General features: G+C 38.3%; 1 protein-coding gene across 4 annotated transcripts in view; it reads right to left on the minus strand.

Moving 5' to 3' along the window:
* BRWD3 (bromodomain and WD repeat domain containing 3) overlaps positions 1 to 22,200 on the minus strand; it is a 58,684-nt gene that overhangs the window by 31,996 nt on the left and 4,488 nt on the right. For all 4 annotated transcript variants that reach the window (XM_042807089.1, XM_042807087.1, XM_042807088.1 and 1 more), the window contains 7 exons: positions 16,989 to 17,139; positions 14,454 to 14,552; positions 7,243 to 7,403; positions 5,211 to 5,432; positions 3,463 to 3,563; positions 2,685 to 2,755; positions 1,431 to 1,531 (listed from right to left, as the gene is read on the minus strand). In XM_042807089.1, coding sequence (XP_042663023.1) covers positions 1,431 to 1,531; positions 2,685 to 2,755; positions 3,463 to 3,563; positions 5,211 to 5,432; positions 7,243 to 7,403; positions 14,454 to 14,552; positions 16,989 to 17,139 — 906 coding nt within the window. The remainder of the gene's footprint in view (positions 1 to 1,430; positions 1,532 to 2,684; positions 2,756 to 3,462; positions 3,564 to 5,210; positions 5,433 to 7,242; positions 7,404 to 14,453; positions 14,553 to 16,988; positions 17,140 to 22,200) is intronic.

The following is a 22,200-nucleotide window of genomic DNA, read 5'->3' on the forward strand; positions in this document are numbered from 1 at the left end:
GGGAAACCCTGCACCTTTTAGACTCCACAGAGTTAACAGGAATAAGGTATCCCTGGAGCTCACAAGGCCTGGTAGGTACAGCACTCCACAAGATGGAGAAAGAACAACTTAATCAAGTAAATGATCACAGCAGGTTTGCAATTTTTAGACCTAACATTAAAGTGCATCAAAATATTTCATTTTAAAAAAAAAAAAAAAAAAAAATCAAATCTTGGCTTTATTTCTACTTTAAAATTGTTGCAAATCAAATGTTGGTTTGGGCATGGTTTTGCCTTTTTTCAGTTTGCTAAATACTTGCGTTGGCTACATGCACTTGCTATCTTTACTCCCAGTGATATCTTTAGTTCCTGATAACCAAGTGTCCAATTTGGAATTTTTCTCAGGGGTGGGCTGACAGCAGTCTGTAATATTAAGAAGAGTAGACTTTAAAAAAATCAAAGCAATTAGTTTCTTCCAAATGTGAACTGCTGAATAGAGAAAACATTTTTTTCTTCTGTGAACAAAATACTTGTTAGATTTGTTGGCTTGGAGCTCCGAGACTTAAATATGAGACTCATGACTCCCACTGAAGTTCAGTGAATCAATTTAGACCACAGCTTTGATCCATAAAATACTGTTAAGGTGGGCAGCTGTGCTATTAAGGTTCAATGATAAATGCTCCAAACTTCTCAAAAGTGACAGCCCTATCAGTGTTGCTATAAGCTTGCCTTTCTGATATATTGTTTACCATGCACATAATAAATAATGCAATCATCACCTGCCCTCAGCAACAACTAAGAAATTAAGAAAGATTTGATACTGTTTTAGTGACACTTCTTTATGGAGTTTCATTAAAACTGAGACATTCAGTGGTTTTAATAAAAGCTATCAAGGCTCAAACTTGAAAACTAACATTGAAAGACATTGTACAGATATTTAAGATAGTTTGAAATTTTACAAGAACCCTTTTGCATTACCTGAGAAAGAATGCTTCTAAGCTTGCTTTATTTTCTAAATGAAATTACCATCATGATCCAAAGTTTGTCTCTAAAAGCACAATTACTTTGTTTTTTCTTGTTATGCAGATTTGTGGTCACAACTAAAGTTAAATACTCAACAGTAAATTTAATAGGAAAAATGACACTCTGCATGAAAACTGTTTTAATTCCTCATTCCAAAGCATACTTTCTTAAAGAATATGGGAAAATCACATCATCCCTCAGTTTCCTGGGGGAATGAAACACATAAAGCGTATTTTGGACACATCTCCTGCCTCAGAGGAATTTAAAAATAAACATACCACAAATTTCCAGGCATTTAAATACCACAGTGTTGAGAGCCAACTAAACTCTAAAGACTGAAAATAAGTCCAATAGGAAGTATAAAACCTAAGTTCCTGAAATAAGGTAAAGAGGCAGAAAAAAAGATTTGCTTTCTGATTTGTCTCTTACCGTATGAGATTCTAACTCAGCCATTTTCTCTGGAGATTCTGAGCCCAAATAATAAATTCTTATCACGTGGTCAGTACTACCTGTTGCAATGAACATGCCACCTAAGAAAGACAGTGTTTTCTGTGAGAAGAAAAGCCATCCTAGGAACAATTTATTTTAATTACTGCTTTATTGTCAAAGCAGCAAATTATGGTTTTAAACAGAAAATTTAAATGTAATCAAAATGTATGTCCTGAACAAAGAAGTTAACTCAAAGCTTCTATTTTGATCTGTATTTTCTCAAATCATAACAGCTTTAGCGTAACTATGAGCTCTACAATATTTTCCAGCTGCAAACCTTTCTGACCAAAGGAAGAGAATATTGCAAGTTACAATATCCATCCAATAAACTACTTTGCTTTCCTGTAGAAACTACCATAGCTCTCTCCATCAGCCTCTGTGGAAAATTAGATGGGGAACAGTTTCATATTCTCACAGGTAAATATCTAAGAAAATATTTAAGCACATCTTCAATATCTATTTGACACACATCAGAGAAATTACTGCCGAATCGGAAGGCAGTGATTATGCTATTTTCTTGTAATGTTTGCTCTATTTACAATATTGTACATAAGGGGCACTATTGCATAGTTTACTGCATTGAAATGGTTTTAGTTATTTCAGGATTTCTGGTTTTAAAAGGAACATGGGCAAAGGTCACATGGCTCTAGAATAGCTCTCAATTTCAAATAGCAAAAATTAATGAGAAATTACTAATTTTATTTGTAAAAATCAGTATTTTTGAGAATTCAAAGCTACAACAAAGGATGTCAGTTAAACTGATATTTTCAAACACATTGAATTGATCCTCTTAGACCTTACCCAAATTTGGAAGATTAGCAAAAGTGTAACCTTTGAATGGAGGCCACCTGTCTGCCAGATTTCAGGAACTTTTTACTCAAAAACTTTACAAGATAAAACCTTAAAAGGATGTTACAAAGAAAAATCTCTGATGTGCAAAACAACAGACTGAAAGCACAGTCTTTCTTGGAAGTGGTCAAGATATTTTATCTTAAATTATAGAAAAAAAAAAAAGAGAAAAAGCAGCTTGAGGCAGATGCTTAGTATGGAAAATTTCAAACAACCACAATATGACAGTGCTATAATTAACTGGAAAAGGGTTTAATATTTGTATCTATAAAGAAGTAACAGTCACATCATGAAAGGAATTCTAGTTCATAAAATACTTTCAGCTCCCTTACAATGCATACATACCGGAACTGAAAGAAGAACAAGATATCTGAACACCAGGTCTGGACCTCTCTGCAAATTTTACAGGGCGATCCCTATATGCAACAACAAAACATTTTCACTTTTTATTACTGTATTCCAATGGCACTCAACAAGAACAGTGCACTGCAGCTCAGCAGATTACAGCCAATATGCCCATCCTAAATCTCTTTATTTCAGAATTCTCACCTAAGTCTGCTAGAACTTATTTTTCATTTTAGTAATTTTCTTCCTTAGTTTAGTAACAAAAGCACCATTTACTAAATTGAAAAGACTATTTATCATGATACTCACAAGTTCAAATCTAGGTAAAACAAAACCTGGCAAACCACGAGTCTAATAGCATTTACTCCCTATTAAGTGTGGGTTTGATGTCATCTACATATGTGTGTTCTGATTAAAAGCAAGTAAATTCTTCTGCCTGTACATTCTGGACAAGGATTTAGTCCTAAACATAAAAGCTGAAAGTTCTTCCACAACACTGGCTTGCAAAGCACATAACACTGAAATAACAGTCCTGATCTCTGCCTCCCCTCTGGGTTGTAATGCCATAGACTCCCCAACACACACATACGAAAGCACACCCTGCCCCACACACTGGTATGGCACTCATGCACAGCATATCTATGGGAGAATATATTCCAAGTTACTTGTTTATTGAGAAAGAACACACCCTTATTTAATTATCTCAGCATTCCTCTCCACACTAAAAACTCAAAATAAATTTGTCCTTTATTTAAGATAATTATCTAAACAGGCTTACTTAAATTTCATGGTGTTAGCATGCCACTGCCAGAAACAGATTGTTCCGTCAGCACCAGTAGAAGTGAGGTATCGTGTTGTTCCTTTCCTTGCTGGAGAGAACTAGAAATAAAATTATAACAGTTAAACCAGCTAATTTATTTCTTCCCTTACATGCTGGAAACTTGTAAGCGGACATTGACAATAATCTTTTTCATAAACATATTAGCTTGCTCCCTGGGAGTACAGACAGCAGTATCATGGACAACCACAGAATCTAAACCTCCATACAAATAAAGCTGAGGAAATGGAAAACACATACATTTTGACTAGTAAGTCTTTGTTTCTACCACAAAAAAAGTTAGTAAATTGGAGAAATTAAACAAGCCTAAACCTTTTCAATGGGGCAACAAGATGAGGAAATACTTCTTTCTAGCACAGGACTGGATCAAATACAGTAAAAAAGACAAAAATGATTCCTGCATCCATGCCCAAAGAAAACCAGCAGTGCAGTAGGACACCCACTCCCTCCCTCTTCCTGAACCTCTCCTCTGCCTCTCTAAGGAGTCGGAAATCTTCTCATCCTGAAGTCTCTCACTTTAATTTCGTAAATGCAGCAATACCTTTAACCCTCTGGCTATCTGGTAATGTGATAAAGGAATTAAGCAGTTTCATCAAAAAGCCAGGACTGATTGTCTTTATTCTCTAAATTACCAGAGTTTTACGAAAAGCTTGTGAGGGATGCGTATGTACATTAACAAATAATCTACAATACACAAAAACAGGTTGTAAAATGTCTCCAGAACAACCACCTTAGAGTAACTAGGTTGTGGCATACTTCAAATCAGACAAAATTGGAAGTGTAGGCAAGGAGGGGAGAAATGAGACTCCCAAGGACTACTGGCATGCTGGAGAAGACTGTGATGAATCAAAGGCAGCAAGACTCCAGAAGAGAGGGATTCTAAGCCAAACATCCCCACTCGCTCTCCCCTCTATGTGCATAACCTTGCTAAATTGCAGAGATTGTCTTTTTTATCCTGGAATGTTGTTTTGTTGAAGGTTTCTGCCTGGCAGTTGTGTTTTTTTTTAAGGCAAATAAACTGCAAATTACTAGCCATTATTGACTGTGCCACCACTAAAGAACTGAGTGCTGGCAGTTTAGCCTTTTTTTTTTCCTTCTCCACTACTGCTCACTGGGCACTTGCCACACAACTGAAGCTGCAAGGGCACAAGCAGAGATTCTGTGCAAAGCCTGATCTGTGCTGTACTGTGGCTGCTGCAGCATCTACGTATGTTACAATGTCTAGAACAGCTCCTGAAGTACAGGCTAAGATAACGAACAAGTAAGAAATGTGGAGTATTGATTTTTAGCTGATGGTATTCTTCTGAAAAATACATGTTCTCTATGAATACGTGACTGCTGGGTCAGTTGCTGTGCAAAGACTACCACCACAGACCAGCCACATCTGCCTGGATCAGCTAGTTGATCTGACACTGCTCCCAGTGACCAAGCGACCACAGATTTGCTAGATTTAAGGAAGCAGCAATGGGACGAGAGAGTTAAAGGCAGCTACAAGAAGCAGGACCATCCCCCTCAGGCAGTAGCTGGACACTGCATAGGATTGAGTTTGCCCCAAAACAACACTCTCGAGTTGGGGCAAATCTACACTGCCAAACAGAGATGAAAAGAGAAGTTTTATCCCTGATTGCTAATCCACATCTCTTATTTACCATTTTAATTCAAAGGTTTAGGAAAATGTCATTCCTTACCTGTATGGAAGTAATGGAAGCTGAATGGCCCTGCAGCACTGCGACTGGGGCACAAGTTCGAAGACACCATACTCGGACTACTTTATCACAACTGCCTGCAGCAAGCAGCGTGTTCTCGTAGTTAACAGCCATGTCAGAAATTTCAGCCGAGTGTCCTCGCAATGTTGAGAGCAGGCGCCCATCATCTGTAGCCCAGATTTTGACCAAACAATCATCTGACCCCTAATGCCACACAAAAATTTCCAAAAATTACATAAAATAACATACATGGTTTATGTGTACATAATACAGAGGTGCACTGTAGATGAACAAGTATGTAAAACACCACTGTCCTGTGAACCTTCCAGAAGAACAACTTCAGTGGGGTTCTACAGAGGCACAACTGTTGGAGTTTGGGAATCATCTTGTGGGCTCAAGGATTTAGATATTTATAAACAGAAGCCACTGTCTTATGTTTCATACTAAGATACAATTACCACTGCTAATACAACTCCTCTCAGTACAGTTCAGTAATAATTAAGGTAAATTTAAGCAGATAAAATGTTTCATTACATACTACCAAAAGACATACTTATCTGTGTGAGCCGGATCTAGCCAGCAGTAAAATTAAAGTGATCCTAAGACTTAAGCAATAAGGGAAAAGAGCACTTAAACATCTGAGGGATCTCAGAGCCTCTGCCATGCCCCTGGAGCTGTAAGGCAGCTATACAATGAGGTTCAATTTCTGTTAACAGAAGAAAGCTGGACCAAAGCGAGAAATTGGGCAGCAACATGTGAAACTGAAATACTCTCAGTGAGATTTCAGTTCCAGACAGGACACAGTTCAAAAGCATATCAACGCAGATCACCGTAAAATACTTTTACCTACAGTAGCAGCTATATAATTTGTTACTCAATCCCAATATTGCCAAGAATTTTTAGACGGTTCACAGATCTTTCCACTGTTCAGGTACTACAAAGAATACTAACACTAGTGGCTAGGATTGCCACTATGTCTTCAGAAACACAACACAATAAAACTAACTGCAACATCAGCATAATTGGACTTTAAATTACATTTTATTAACTGCAGCTAAATTTGAACACAAATCCCGTTCAGTTCTCCATATAACTGCAGATGAAAAAGACTTCTTTATGGTATAAACAAAAACAGAAAGGCCCTCACTATGACTCAGAGTAATAATCATTAACAACATCTTGATTTGACCAATTTATAATGAGTGGAGAAGCTAGCAAGAACACAAAGACAACAATTAGCCTGCCAGGTAATCTGTTTCTAAACTCCTATTGCTAAGAGACAAAGGCAAAGACAAGACAAGACAGGGATTAATATTAACAGTTAAAAAATGCATTATTAATTTGAAAATCTGTTAATTTTTACATATGCACAACAAAAAAGTAAGAGCAGTATCACAGAAATGTATGTTAATATATTCTGGAGAAAAACTTAAAGTAATATTCATATATTCACTGGCATACTACAAATTCTAGAAAGAAAATTTAGTAGAGAATTAAACTGCAGATTAAGTAATGAGGTCTTCTATTTATCATCACATTTTTACTGAAATGTAAGGAAAGGATTGTCAGCATTTCCAAGGTTACCAAAAGGTAAAATTTAGTTTTTAAAAAAGTGTTAAGATTTAACCCAGCAGGCAGCATGCAAATTAACTCCAAATCCCAGAATACTGCAGGTTCCATTCAGCAAGAAAAATGATAAATAAAGAAAAATAAGCACGTTTCTAGTGTGAGTTGCAAGCTCTGAACCGGAACAACCCTGCTGTGAGGTTCTACATGGGGAACAAAATATCTGACTAAGTTTCAGTCTACTGGAGCTGTGAGCAATTTTAAAATATCAAGTCAAGTTGAAAGTGAAAATTAACATAGAAAGAGATGGGTTTTCAACACATTTCAGGATTTTTCTTCCCTTCTTTTTCTGGAAGCTGTGTCTGCACCCCAATCAGTGACTAAGAGGTTGTTGCAAGACTCAGGAAAGAAGGCAATCTTCCAAGAAAAGTACAATTTTTGAACTTACTGTAAAAATTCTTCTTCCACTGCGATCAAAGGCTATACAATAAACAGATGATAGATGTCCCAAAATCCTCTTATGCATTTTCATGTGTTGGTAGGTGGATGTTGGGAACAAGTGGCTGAAACGTCCACATCCAGTTAATTGCCTGGCAGAAATTATATTTACTGGGAGAGAAAAACAAGACAAGAAGAAAACTAAGACATGAATTTTGTCCAGAACTCAAAGTAAATAAATATTAAATAAAATATAATGTTTGGTAACAGCTTTATTACTATAATCCATAAATCTGAGCCTCTTCCACCTTATCAGAACATTCTGTACAGTCTTGTAAAAAAAGTCCACTCCTGATCAAGCATTTCAATATCTACCATACCACACACAGCTCCTGCTTTCTTATACAAAAATTAAAGCAAAATAAAAAGTTCCCATCACAACTAGAAGTTATTCCAAGTGTTCAATTCATGAACAGACAACAGATACATTTATTCTATATGGATGTGGAAAACTTTATATTAGTAACATATAATTTCCTTTAAAAAATTACAATTTTTGGAGTATAGTAATAGTCCAAGTGCTTTTTTCTGTGATAAAAATCTGTCTTTGGAATGGGTTACATCCAGATCACATGTGAGGGTCAACTGTCTTCCACATGTTTCTCACAGAACCTCTCTCATTATAAGCAGCAGCAGCAACATCATTGCATTTCTATGGCAATGTAATTGAAAAATAAGAAATATGTGGCACCAGTGGAAAAAGTTCCAGTCAAAAAGATAGCAGGCACAAGACAAAACTGCAACAACAACAAATTATTTCATATTGTTAAACCTAGGAGTCCTTACAAAAACCGCCTGCAATCTAAATGCACAAAAACATCATGTAAAAAAACTGCACTGGTATCTTTTTCACTGACAATAACTATGAATTTTTCCACTAGACAAGAAAAGAAGAAAACAGGCAAGTATGTGCCTTTGCTGGGACACACCATCACTGAAGATCACTACGGCTGTAGAATATAGAAAGATTCTAATTCTTATCTTTGATTTGATGTATAATTTGAGATCATTTGGGGTATTTAATTTTACATATCGTAATTTATACCACTTGAACTTTTGATTTTAAGGTTTTGAGAGTTTTATTTCAATGGCACTTAAAGATCTAACATTGCTATATTGGTGGGCTTTGTTGAGTCCTTGTGATAGCAGGCTCCCTGAAGAAACTCCTTATCTTGCCTACTGAACACTGAAGTAGGCAGGGCTTCACAGGAGCGGCATGAAGTTCTTTAGTGCCTTTCAATCCTTTAGTTTAAAAGTATAGCGAACACCTTGACTCATTTTCTTAATTGTATCATCATATCACTGCGTGTCTGCACCAAAAAAAAATTTTAAAAAATTATGAAATATGATTTAAAAAAATCTACAAAGTCAAGAAACATCATTTCAAAGGGTTACTAACCCTTAATACACTTCTGTGTATTTTTAAGATTGAAGTATTTATACACAAGCAGAGAGATAAATGGGCAAGGAAAATAAATTGTTTCCATATTTACAAAAAGTACTTTTGTTTCTCAGTTCTGTGCTCTGAAATTTGGATTATTTTTAGTCACTCAATGGAACTGAAACATATGAGAGGAAAAAAAAAAGTTGCATAAAAGGTGTGATGCTTGCAAAAGTCATCAGGCTCCCAGTGTGACCTCAACTTCAGTCAATATTTTTTTTCATGTAAAAACTCATATTCAGCAGTACTAAAAATGCAAAACACACTAAACCAAATTAATTTACTATCTACCTACTACTCAGTTGATACCTCATACTATACAGGAACTATTAAATTAAACTGTCTCCCTAGCAAAGTAAAAATGAAATCTTTAACCCTTTTTCCCCACCTTTTACAGGGGAGAATAGAGATACCGTAATGATAAATGCTGTACAAAGGTACTGTGAGGTTTACCTACACATTATTTTATTTACTATTAATTATGCTAGCTTAAAAGCTAAGTTCTTAAAAATATTACACCTCCCTTTCCCCCACACTGTGGACACTGTTATGCCAACAAAGAGATGTAGTAATTTAGCAATCTGGTAATTCTGCTGTGCTTTTCAGTGTTTAAATCATTTAAATACATAATAACAGTGTATCTGCCTTTAAACAATTTCAAATGCCTTTGAACATTTTTTTTAACCACACAAAGAACTGCATGAATCAAAAAGGTATACTCACATTTCAAAACATTCCAAATAATCACAACACCTTCTGTGTACTAGTGTTCCCATGCAAACCTTCTGAAAATTTACCACTGCTGTTTGTTGTAAATCACATGAAGGAAACACTAAAATGTATAACAAATATTGAGGCACCTAACTCCTACAGCCTTTCATTTGGAACATTGGCACCTAACTTTTCCCATCAATTCCCAGACGTCCAACCAGTTCAGCTTCAGAGGATGTGAAAGTAATTTCACTTTTTTCTGTGTCTGTTTCCCTATTTGCACAGTGGGGACAGGACTCCTCAATCTCCCATGAACAATTAAAAAATAAAAAGCACTGCTTATGAAATGCTTCAATCACAAGTTTCACAGAAATACAGAACTATTGTTGTACCATAAGAAGTACCACCTTTATCAAAGCAACAGCATCTTTGAACAAAAAGTAGCAACTATTCAATGTATCTGATCCTCACTATAAAAATACTTAGGGCATACCAGAAATATATGCCACACACACAAAACTGATTGTGATTTTTGTCTTCCCACACGTCACAAACTATAGCTGCCTTCAAAGGAACTGCAAAGTAAAAAAACCCCACAAAACAAAACAAACATCCCCGATTCCAGTTCTCATATTTTTTGTAGAACATTAACACACAATACCTAAATAGGGAATTACCCACACATGATAAAAATCCCAGTGAAGTTTGCTTTCTTCAGTACAATGAAGTTATTGTACTCAGAAGGCCTAAAAGCATTTAAAAACAAAAAAAAAAAAATCCACACAGAGAATTAGTAACATAGTAGCCCTAAAAACTTTTAGCAACCTATCTAACTAGTGTCTGTACTTGATGCTATACTGGGTATAACAGCTGCCAAGTCTACCCCTCACTATTTCCTGCAGTGAAAAACTTACAAAACCGCATCAATGTTATTTCACATAAAAAGTGAGCCTATCTAGTCTTCTTGTTAAGAAAAGAAGAAAAGTTAGTTTTGTCCACAAACAGAAGGGCTGTGTTCTCTGATGAAGTTCCTCACTTCTCTCTGCTGCCATGACTGCTGCCCAGGTGCACAAAGCCGCTGATGATGCTGTGAGAGGTGGGCTTGCTCCCCCTTTGCCCACTCCCACCTCAGCACCACCACAGCCAGCTCCTGGCACACTGGGAAAAGCCCTGGCTTGCAGACACACACCAGTGCCTCCTCGAACCACCAACTTGTAGTACTAACTGAGGGTGACGTGGTAAAACGCTGTTCCTTTCTAACAGTCCTTGAAGATCACACCTTCAGGAAAATTACAGTCCTTAGTGCAAGTACGGGCACAGCTGCAGGGGGCAGAGGGGAGTCACCTACATTGTACAACCGTCATTCTTAAATCACAATCCATTTTACTAGAGATAACAGCACAGACATAAAAACCCTTGCAAGAAAGCTCACCTAGGAAAGATAAAACCAAAACCCTGCAACAATAGCCCATCAATGAAAACAAAATTTAAGAAACAATCATCAGAGATTACAAATTTCAAAGTTAAGTCACAACTTCAAAAGGAATTAAAACACTTCAGCATGGACAAAGCCACCTAGCCGCAGCATTTTTCAAACTGCTTGAATTCTTCCTCTCCCTATAAATCCTTGCCTCACTCCACTTATTGCAAGCAAAAATATAATACTGATACAAACATTTGTTTTAAAAATAGTTTCTCTAGTATTAAGGATGATGACTTCATATCATATTATTTTACCCTCTGAAATAAGCACTGTAACTTCGTAATGAGGACATAACATTTTACATAGCCACGACGCGTGGTGAGTAGGCTGTGACCTCACCGTAGGGCCTGATCAAGCATGAAGATCAGATACCACTCACAATGTGCAGAAGAAACACAACTCTGGATTTCGTAAGAACACTGGGAAATAAACACTGTTGGCTCAGACATGCAAAATACCTTCTCAGAGCGTGGATGTGTGGCCACAAAGACAGCTAGACCCAGTAAAAGCACCAAAAGAACAGTGTGTTCCAGCTTTCATAGCTGCTGACCTCATGGAACTCATTTACAGCAGAGAAACATCATTGATTTCTGACCTCATCAGAGCACTGCTGTTTGGCAGGCCTAAGGTAGCTGGCTCACCTTGACTGTAAATTTCCATACAGCTGAACTGTTTGTTCATTCAGACCATGCCATGAACCTTCTGGTCTCAAATTTTGCATTATTTTCACTAGCAACAGTTACCCACACAAAGATTTTCATACTCAGGTTAGAATAGCTCTAGTAATCAACTAAAGAGGGAAACCAACCTTCTTTCTAATCTGCTCTGTGTTGCCTGCAAAAGAAAAAACCTCCTGACAAAATCAAAGTAGTATTTAAACACAGGAGTGAATAACTCCCATTGCTGAGGTACTGTATGACCAGTCTTTCAACTTGCTGACTGGAAGCACACAAAAGGAGTCCTAAACATACCACTACTGCAAAACCTGTGAAGAAACGGTCTACAAGACCATCTTCACTGTATTCACCGTGTTGTCCTTTCAGCAGCAGAACACTATGGCAGCATTTTCCCTTCCTCTCCTCCCCCAGCAGATCACCACAGGCCTCCAAGACTCAACACACAAACACCACGTTCCCGAGAACAACGTCCACAAGCCAGCACCTCCTCGGAGACTCCCCCAGCCAGAAGATTTCCAGCATGTTTGTGCAGAGCTGGGAAAAGACAACACTGATTTCTTGCTGCAGTTCCACTGCACATGACCTTTTATTTTGGAGTACAGATCACAATGTCCCATTCCAACCCCAACCAGACGGAAAGGCAAACCACTGCAGCTACCGACTCTTTCAGCTAGGAGAGCAATCACAAACAATCCCATTCTCGCAGCAGAAAAACCACACTTATGGTGACAAGCTTAAATCTTTATCACTGGAAGGGAAACAATATAGGAATACTTTTAGCTGCTACGTCTATACCTTATTTACCTGTTTACACAGGCAATTACACAATCATTTCATCTCACCCATGAACACGCATTATCATGGGTGTCTATTACTTCAGCCAACTACTTCAGCAAGTAATTCCAGAAAACTCAATCTGACTAAGCCAGCACAGTATGGGAATCCATACTTATGCCAAAATATTAAAGAGGCTGGGCATACTTCTTCACCCTGTATTTTAAAACAAGACACACAGACACACTGCAGCACCTATGGCTGTCACTACTCACCAGAAAAAAAGCACCCATTTTGCACAAATATACACAGAAGAATTTTGTGACTTCCACTTCCGGATTAACCATGGGGAATCCCAAAACTAAACTCCTGCCTCCTGTACTGCTTAAGTATAGTCAACTTCTTATTTTAATCTTCTTACACATTTTCTTCTCTCCCTAGTAACTTATGTATCTATACCAAGGCAGATTGTATTCTTCGGAGAACCAATACTTATAAAAATTAATTCCTGGCTATAAAAAAACCTTTTTCCACATGACACCTTCGCATTTCTTAAAAAGCAATTCATAGGAAAACACCAAACCTAAAAAAAATCATTCCGTTCTCTAAGTCACTAAACAGTCACCAAGCAGCACAGACCTTTGTCATGAAAGCATGACAAATACTGAAGTCCAATCTGCTAGTATGGTTCATTAATAATATCACATATTCAAAAAACAGATGGTCTGATTCTCCTCCTATGAAAGAATTGATCCAAGAGTCCTTATAGAATCACAACTACAGAAGTTGAGTGTGTGCAATAAATCTATAATCTAGCCTATCAGCAATCCATCAGCCCAAAAAGAATAAATACACAGATATGCACAGAATTAACCATACTAATATATGGAAATAGTTTTCTTTTTTAAAATGTCCACAGTATGACTCATAAATTATCTGCAAAAGCAGGAAAAGTACTAATGCAATAGTTCCCTGTGCACTAGTTCCAGGCAAATAGCTATTTCTTTTCCATACAGAAGACCCATAATTAACTTTGCTATTCCGTCACACTGCTGCCACAACACCACAGACCTTATGTAAAGCATGCTATCGATTTCAACCACAAACAGCCCAGGCTTTGTCACTTCCGTGTCTGACAAAGATTAATTTTTAGTAATGACTGAGAAAGTGCAGAAGCACAAATAGAGGAGCAGACATGGTAGAAACAGAAGACTGCCACCATCATCCTTCCATCTCCAAAGGGATAGGAGAAACACGTATGAATGGATTCCCTAACAAACCAGGAAAAGTCTGTACATTTGCACAAACACACAGTAAATACAGATAAAATATCCTAATAAGAAATAAATCATGGCTGACAGGACTTATATTTATGCCTGCAAGACTCAAATCTGTTTGCTATAAAAATAATGAAAGTTCAGACCATGCATGGAAAACACTTTTCAGTTTAAGCAAAACAGAGAAGGTCTTTGATGATACATGAGATGAACGCCTACATGTACCTGAGTTTTATCCACATTCTGTATCTAACTGTGTGGACAACTGAAGCTGAAGTAACACGAATGTTGGTTTAGTGACTAATTCCTTTTTGGAGAGAGATGTTGCAAGCAGTCTTTTTTTCTGTCATAATCGAACTAAAATGAATTCTTGAGTCAAAAACGTACCCTGGGAGCCAGGCACTTTGTTCTGGCTAAGATTCCTGAATGAAAAGATTGTCTACATGCTCCTGTGACCATGCCTATTCAATGTTATATCTACATATTATGTAGGTGTATCATAAAAAAATACTCAAGTGTGTTGACCTCCAAACAGGAAGCTGACGTGCAAAGCTTTTCAACGTGGCCACACTGTTTTAACATGTGTACACTCATTAGGGAAGATCCAAGCCTGAATAACAAAAAGGGTTATTCTATTGTCAGTGAGAAACCTTTTTTAAATGAATTCATGGTGAAATGTCAAAAAGACCATTAATGCAAATCCATAGCAGTGTTTCAGTCTGTAAGAGTAACTTTTAGCTGGAACAGTAATAAAAATGCAGAGAAGAAAAAACATCTTATGTGTATTTCAAAACTCACCCACGTTTGGTGGTTTCCCGTAATTTACAGGTAATTCGGGAGGCCGGCCTCTGTGAAGAGCTGCAAATGCAGATCCTTTCCATAGCGTATGTCTGAAGTCTGTACCAACAAGATTAACAGCAGGTTAGTGAAACAATCAGCCAAACCGAGTCCAATGGACCTATTCTTCTTAGAATCAAGAGCATAAAGTACCACTCCCCGTATCCCAAAATAAGATCTGTCCTTTTTAATACTCTGTCAGAGATCTAACACTTAAAAGGAGACTGCTACTCTGATTTCTAGTTCCTAAGCAATATGACTGTAAAAGGTTTTAGCTAATTTTTGCTTCATTTTGGTGAGTAGGGAGTCTAAACTAATGGAAAGAAAAAAGAATGAAAAAAGTAGGTGCTCTTTGTATTGAGGCAGGACTGAATTTTGGTATGTTTTCAGTCCTTCTGCAATCCCAACACATACCGGACCTCTTCTTATGAACTGTGCAGTTAAGAATACACATACACACATGCATTTGCTCCGTGAAAGTGGGAGAAGTGAGATTTTTTTTTTTTTTCAATAAATTCGTTTTCCTGCAATTGATGGCAATATGCCCTCCTTTCACATTCTTCTCTGTACCCCACCCCCCCAAAAAACATTGTTTTTAAAATTAAGACTGTTTTCTTTAAAGACTCTCCAGCTATCTGCTGCCAACTGGCCTCAGAGAGCCTTCTCTCTAGAACAATAGTGATTTTTCTGAGGCTGTTCAGAGTGCCTCAGAAATCAGACCTGGACTTCTTCCATTTCTGGCCATCTGGAAGGAGATAAATGAGCTTCCACGATGAGTGAGTACTGATACAGAAGGACAGTGCCACAGATTGGTGGATCTGTGTATCACCCTTTAGATGTCTGAATATGAAGTGCACAGGCTTACATGACTCAGACTCCCGAGAGCACCTTCTGATTAAAACCCAAACTGTACCACAGAGTATTACAATGATACACATTAAAACCAGCACTCATACTTTCTAAAATAGATCAAAATAGCTATAGATACTAACGGTAAATGGAAACTTCATACTGATGCACAACTAGGGGGAGCGGAAATCCATATATGTCAACTTTGAAAAAGGTATGCTGTTTCATATTAGTGAGTGTGGTTTACACACCAAATGGCACAATGTCACAGCACTTTTTTTCTGGAGGGGAAAAAAAAAATCACCATAAATCTAGTAGAAATCTCTTTGCAATAGATTTATCACATGGCTTGAAAGCACTTCACCTTTCAGTGATTCATCTAGCCTCTGTCCCCTAACTCACCTAAGAAACTTCTGTTTCCCTGCATAAAAATGGTTATTTTCTCTCTACATTTTGTGGCTGTTTTCTTCTAAGATGCAAACCGAATGTGAAATGAAGGAATGCTACTTTGCAGGCCTCCCTGCAAACCTGAAATTCTCCACCCAACTATAGAAAAGCATAGGCAAAACAAGACTCAGTCCCAAAACTTTGCATAAGGAAATGTGTTTGCAAATGGCACATCCCTCCAGGTGATATCCAGTGGATCAGCAGAATGCTACAGTCCTTGTTAGCATCAGTGTGACTTCACAGGATGCAGTAAATTAAGTGCTCAACTGCCCCTGAAACAGGAAGGTCCTGCTCTCCCATCCCTGCTGCTCACCCAGAACCATGCCCCTGCTGCCTATGTCACCTCCAGCACTCTGATCCTTCCATGAGCTAAGTTAATTCACTACAACAGCAATAACAAATTTTGCAACATATTAGCTCTCTGAATCAGCACATCACAGGATCAAATAAGTTCTGGCTCCTACAGGGAAGAAGTGGCAGGGACACGGAGTGAGGAGGGAAGGGAGGAACCACTCTTTTCAATAGCAGATGGCTCTTAGATCTGTTTAGTTATAACACAAAACTATGCTCTCAGGATCATTATCTCAAACAGAGCAGTTTTTCAAAAGGAATACGACTGGTGCTCTATTCATGAAAGGAATGGAGGCTTTCATTCAGATTAACTTTCGGCAAGGACAAGCAGGAACTATCACTGAAGAATCAGTCTCACCTTCTCCCACCCTCTAAATACTGCCCCAAATGCCACCCTGCCCTTCAAGCTGACACATCTGCCTGCACAGCCAGGGAATTAAATAATGGAACAAATCAACCTGAAAAAATACCCCTGCAAAATATATAGACTGCTGTGTTATTTTAGACACAGGCATGTCTATACATATATGAAGAAAAAGGGCTATTTTTCAGACGGATCTCTAATCCAGTTCATCACATCATTTACACAAACATCAGTCCAACACACTGGGGAGGGCAGGTAGAGGAAGCAAGTAACAAGATCAGGCAACTGTAGGCAAGTGCTGCCTAAAACGGTATTTTCAACCAAAGAAACATAGCCAGCAATAACTGCATTTTAGCTAGACTGCAACAAAAAAGCTGACAAGCACAGGAGACAAACTAGGGTTCATGCAAAACACACACAGATACCACAATATGAATTGAAACAAAAAGGGGAAAATCCAATCACACATAAACTGAGGATCTTACCTTTTGCTGCTCTTAATAGAGACTGGCGCCCAACACCTAGCAAGGTCTGCACACCTAGGACACTCTGTGGGATCTCCTTGTCTAAAAGAGGTCCAAGTCTCTCACAGATCCTAAGAAGATAATCCGGAGGGATGTGTGCATTGACAGCCACCTAAACATATAAATAATGCAGATATTTGAAAATTGTTTTATTCTTGCTTCTACTGGTATTTCTTTCTTCGGCTCATATTCAAGTGTTAAAGTTACTGAAATCAAGTCTAAAGCCCCTGAAAATCCCCCAAAAATTAATTATACCAAAGATGTTTTTTAAAGTGACATGGAATGTTGAAAACGTCAGACCAAAAATTCCAGGTGATAGTAGCTACAGTTGTAATTTAGAATATCCCTTAATAACAAACAAAAATCCCTGAAACTCAAGAGTTCCTAATGCAGTACTCTGATCAAACAAAGCATTGCCTGGGGGCTTTTTTTAAGCCTTTTTTACCCTTCAGTTCATTCTTTTCACATACAGTATTTCTTGCTTAGCTGAAACATCCTTGCCAGACACTCATATTACTGTAAGAAGCATACGTGCTAAAGCCTAAAACCCCTGAATCTTAAAAGCAATACGCAGTCTCTGGTTTTTAGCTACTGGGAGTAAGTATCTTTAAGACCCATATGTGTAGGCTCCACTCCTAATCTGTCATCTCAAGAAAACATTCTTTTTTTTTCTCCTCTTGACAGAGACCGTTTTCTATGCAGAGACAATAGTTTTTCCGACAGTCTGTTCAAATAGCAAATAAATTCTGCCTCATTATCCAGAACATCCCGCACTTGCCTGACTTCTACTGTATTTACTAGCTGGCAGCACAAACTCCAGCATCAGAGCTTATTTAGCTCCTTCAACACACAGGACACACAGCTACATCCATCTCCTTTTTAAAAATCAACAGTGACAGGTCACTCAGCTCTTACATACCTGTGATTGAAGATGGAAAAATTGTTGTATTAGAACTATTTACAACTTTTGTATCTGTTGCAATATTATAAAGAAAAAGATCATTATAAACCAGGTTTTTTGTTTTACCGAGCCACAAACTAATGCCAAATAACACTAAAGCTGACTTGAAAGGGCCAGAACAGTGCTCATTGTAAAGAAATAATAGCAGGCATGTGCCTGTGCACACCCCTCTTTCCTACATGACCGCTTCAAACGCATCCAGTCAGAGGCCAATACCAGTGACAGGGCAGTTCCCTCCCGATGGGGTAGGACAAGTTGTTGTGCAGCTGCAGTGAGCCAGAACGATTCCCCAGTCTGGCTAAAACCATGACCAAGCTCCCCTCTGCATCAGCTCCGGTGCTCACCTACTGCAGAGGGAGTCGTTTCAGCTTCCCTGGCTAGGAACATTCATCCAACAAAGGAAAGAAAAGGTTTGCTGCCAGGTTTAGCAAAGCTGATTGGGATTCAGAGAAGTGTCAGAGTTGGTGGAAAGCAAGGAACAGGACCACTTCTTTCAACAGCAAAGCATCATCAGATAGGCCCAGGTATCATGCCTACCCAGACCCCAGGGATATGCTCAGCTCCTGCCCAAGCACACCGGGGAGGGAGCGGCACGCATCAGGAAGGAGGAAAGGGTAAGTACTACACTCAGACCTGCTGCCAAAACATTGTTCACTGAACTATGTCATCAAACAGATTATTACCGCATGTCATTGGGAAACTCTTCTCTCCCACGGGGCATCTGCAGTGGCGCTATGGGGCTCAGCACAATGAGTCATGTGTAGTATAATGTAATCACCTGCATCACAAGCAGGATCAACACCATCCTACAAATACGATTTTAAACAAACAAACAAAAAAAAGGCTTTCCTAATGATATTAATGATATATACAAATTATCATTTAACTAAACCCAACCAAAAACTCTTCCTATCTGAATGGAAACTCTTACTGAAGAGACACCGGCTTCTCCACACACCCTTTCAGTCACTGAGTGTTAAAGTTACAGCTCTGACCTTTTGATGGAAAATGAAGAATTGTATCTCTGAAGGAAAGATAAACCTGCTGACTGCATTGACATGGTCCCATTCCATGACTTTTCACACTGAGCATCAAGCAATTACCCCATGAATGCTCTTTTACATTGACTAGTTTCTCCAGCCATTCTAACTTTTTTTTTTCCCCAAATCATGGAGTTGCAAAATTGAACTGGTGCCTTCCCAATTGTACAGCCAGTGAGGTTTAATGTATAAGCATGAATTGTCTTTCATTGTAAATTGCATGATACAACAGAAGTCAAACTGAGATAAAAGGATTATCTGAACTTTTGTATTTGCCTATCATTCTTACTCATTCCTGAAGTATTATAAATGTGTTAATGCTACAAAATATTTCATTATCCTGCACTAGCCTCCCTTCAGTATGTAAGGGATCTGAAAGGACCTGAAACAAAAGCAGTTTAATAAAGCCTGAGTATGAAATTCTTTTTTACATCTCTGATAATCAGTAACATGTTTCTCAGTCAACAACTGCCAATTCTAGCAATTTATCAATTTTAAGATTAAAAGATTAAAAAGAAAAAGAGTAACCAATCCAGAAGCTGTGGAATTTTACATTTTAATTCTAGGGCAGAAAAAAAAAAAAAAAAAAAAAAAATCATACCACTCTCTCTGGAAATATAAAATTGCACAGAGTCCAAACCATTCTCCTAGTGTAATACAGCAAAATGCTTCCCTTTTCGCTCAGGAGCTTGATGGTCTTGAAGTATGGCCACTATTCTATGTCTAGAGAGAGGTGTTGAATTAAGCCTGACAGCAAATATCCTTCTATGGAGACAGCACAAGTTATTCAACAAGCAATCCTGATTAACTCCGTACATCTACTCGGAAATGGAATGGGACTTTGCTGCTTAAAGATCCACAGATTAAGCCACAGTTTTATAAAGAATAGTAAAGAGAGCGAACACCAACACATGTGCGCACCGGCCAACACTCAAAGATGAAAGATGGATGTGCCAGACTCACGGAGCATGTGGCAGTTATCTGCACACGCCTGGCGGTAATTTGCCTGGGACATCCAGACGTTAAGCAGCTCAGGATACCAGACATCTGCTTGATCACTGCCCAGACCAGAAAAGTTGGCAAATCCATCATGGAGCCAGAGTTAAATCAGCACAAGCGAGCTGCTGAAGCATCTAGATTTTAGTGTACATTTTTATTTGACTGTAAACTTTTCTAAGCGGCATTTAATGTGGAGCATACTGCACAGATAAGGCACATACCAAAGTGACCGTTCACTTTATTAAGTGAACGCCCTGCTCATCAGATTTGCCACCTGTAATCAGAACCATGCCATACTACAGAAGAAAGGCTGTACTGCACACCTTTTGCTGAATATTTTCATGTTTCTGCAAGTGAGAACAGCCCAAATAAGTGGCCCTTAATCTGAATATTATCACTGTTGTTATTACCAAACAGCTACATAGCCAGGCAGCAATAGCAGCAAATTCTCTTGGTGATTTTTTTTTCCATAACAACTTCCAGATAAAATGCTTAAACCACAGCCCAGAGAAAAACAAGTGATTCTATTTTCAGGTTCCCAAAACAACTTGAAACAAAAATCCTTCCTTTCACCTCTGCATGAGATAGCTGTAAATGGATTTTACATATCTTTCCAAAACATGAAGCTGCAAACACACAGCTGAGAAAAACAAAGTCTCCCAAACCTGATTTTCATTAAACAAAGGATGGAAAAAGGCAAAGCTTAGCATCACTTACAGCCACACCTCTTAGTGTACGCTAGTCCAAACCCCATACGGCAAAATTAAGCAACAGCAATGATATTATCACCTCGTCAAATATATTAGAAAATATTTTAGAAAATAATTAGAAAATGAGGGGAAAAAAATAAAGACGAGTAATACAGGCCAAAATCACGCTTAAGAACAGCTTTTAAAAGAGCATGTTAAAACAATGCAGAAGAGCTGAAAACGTTCTAAGTGGGAGCAAGTTCTGCACGCTGGGGTAAATTATAAAGAGAAAAATGTTTTGTTGCCATAAGATATGTAAGAACCCATAAAGGTTAAAATGTAAGAGCACAAGAATACCACAGGACCACAAAAGAGTTCTCTGACGCAGTAACCATACAGGTCTTATGGATCTAAAAACTTTCAAGAATTGGGTAAAGTGAATCCATTCTTGAAAAAAAAAAAAAAAAAAAATCTACGTAAACAACCACATGTGAATGTAACACAGTCATGACTGCTTGAACCAGTATACAAATATAAGTGGCTATAGAGATAAGCAGCTGCAAGTAAAGAACTATTAGTGAAGTCACACCAGGGGTACGAGAAAATGCTTCTGTTGTTGGAAGCATTACCCTGTAATCTCAAAGTTGACTGAGCAAAGGGCCCTCACTGGACAGCTAAGAAGACAGGCAAGAAGCTTGTTGATCCCTGAAACAAATAAACAAAATCCCCTGGCATGACTGCTGACAATTTCTCCTCCAAGGAAGGCTTCAATAAACAGGAAACAAACAAACAAAAAAAGACTCTTTGTGATTACTACTTATAATAAGATGTCTGTCTTCCCAGGGATCAGAACGAGATAGCTCTGAAACATGTCTTTTGGGGAGCCCAGTGAAACATTGCTTCAAAGCACAGACTACATTTGACACAAGGGCCGCATAAGGGAAGCAACGCAGGCAGCAACGCAGACCTTTGGAGGCTCCCTCATACCCAGTCCCCTGTGGGCAGGCAGTTGTGCATCAACAGCAGAATTCTAACCACTAGGCACTTGTATGACACTTCTCTCATTTGCCAAAATAACAATCAATCAAGAATCAATTGTCAACTGTATCAAAAAACAGCAGAGGAGACCAAGAGGACCAAGGCAGCTGAGCAAGCAGGAAATTACTCAAGACCTCAAATATGGAATCTCAGCAAAAGGAAGCTCAGATACTGGACTTGCACAAGATGCCAACAGTATGCAAATACACATTAATTTTAAAAGCCATTATCCACTCGCTTTCCTCAGAGAGAATGGGGCTGGAAGTACCACACTACCAGATGACATTTTCCTGAGGTGACAAAACCATAACATCTCTCAGATGCTAATGCTGGGATTGGCAGTATCTATAAATAGCAGCACCTCAGACTCATAGCCAGTTTTAAGTCAATGCAGATGGGCGAGGCAGAAACTCAAAGCCAAATCCCATAAGCTGTTCCATACCAGC

The sequence above is a fragment of the Tyto alba genome, unplaced genomic scaffold (assembly GCF_018691265.1).
Source record: "Tyto alba isolate M040663 unplaced genomic scaffold, T.alba_DEE_v4.0 Super-Scaffold_5, whole genome shotgun sequence".
Taxonomy (NCBI): domain Eukaryota; kingdom Metazoa; phylum Chordata; class Aves; order Strigiformes; family Tytonidae; genus Tyto; species Tyto alba.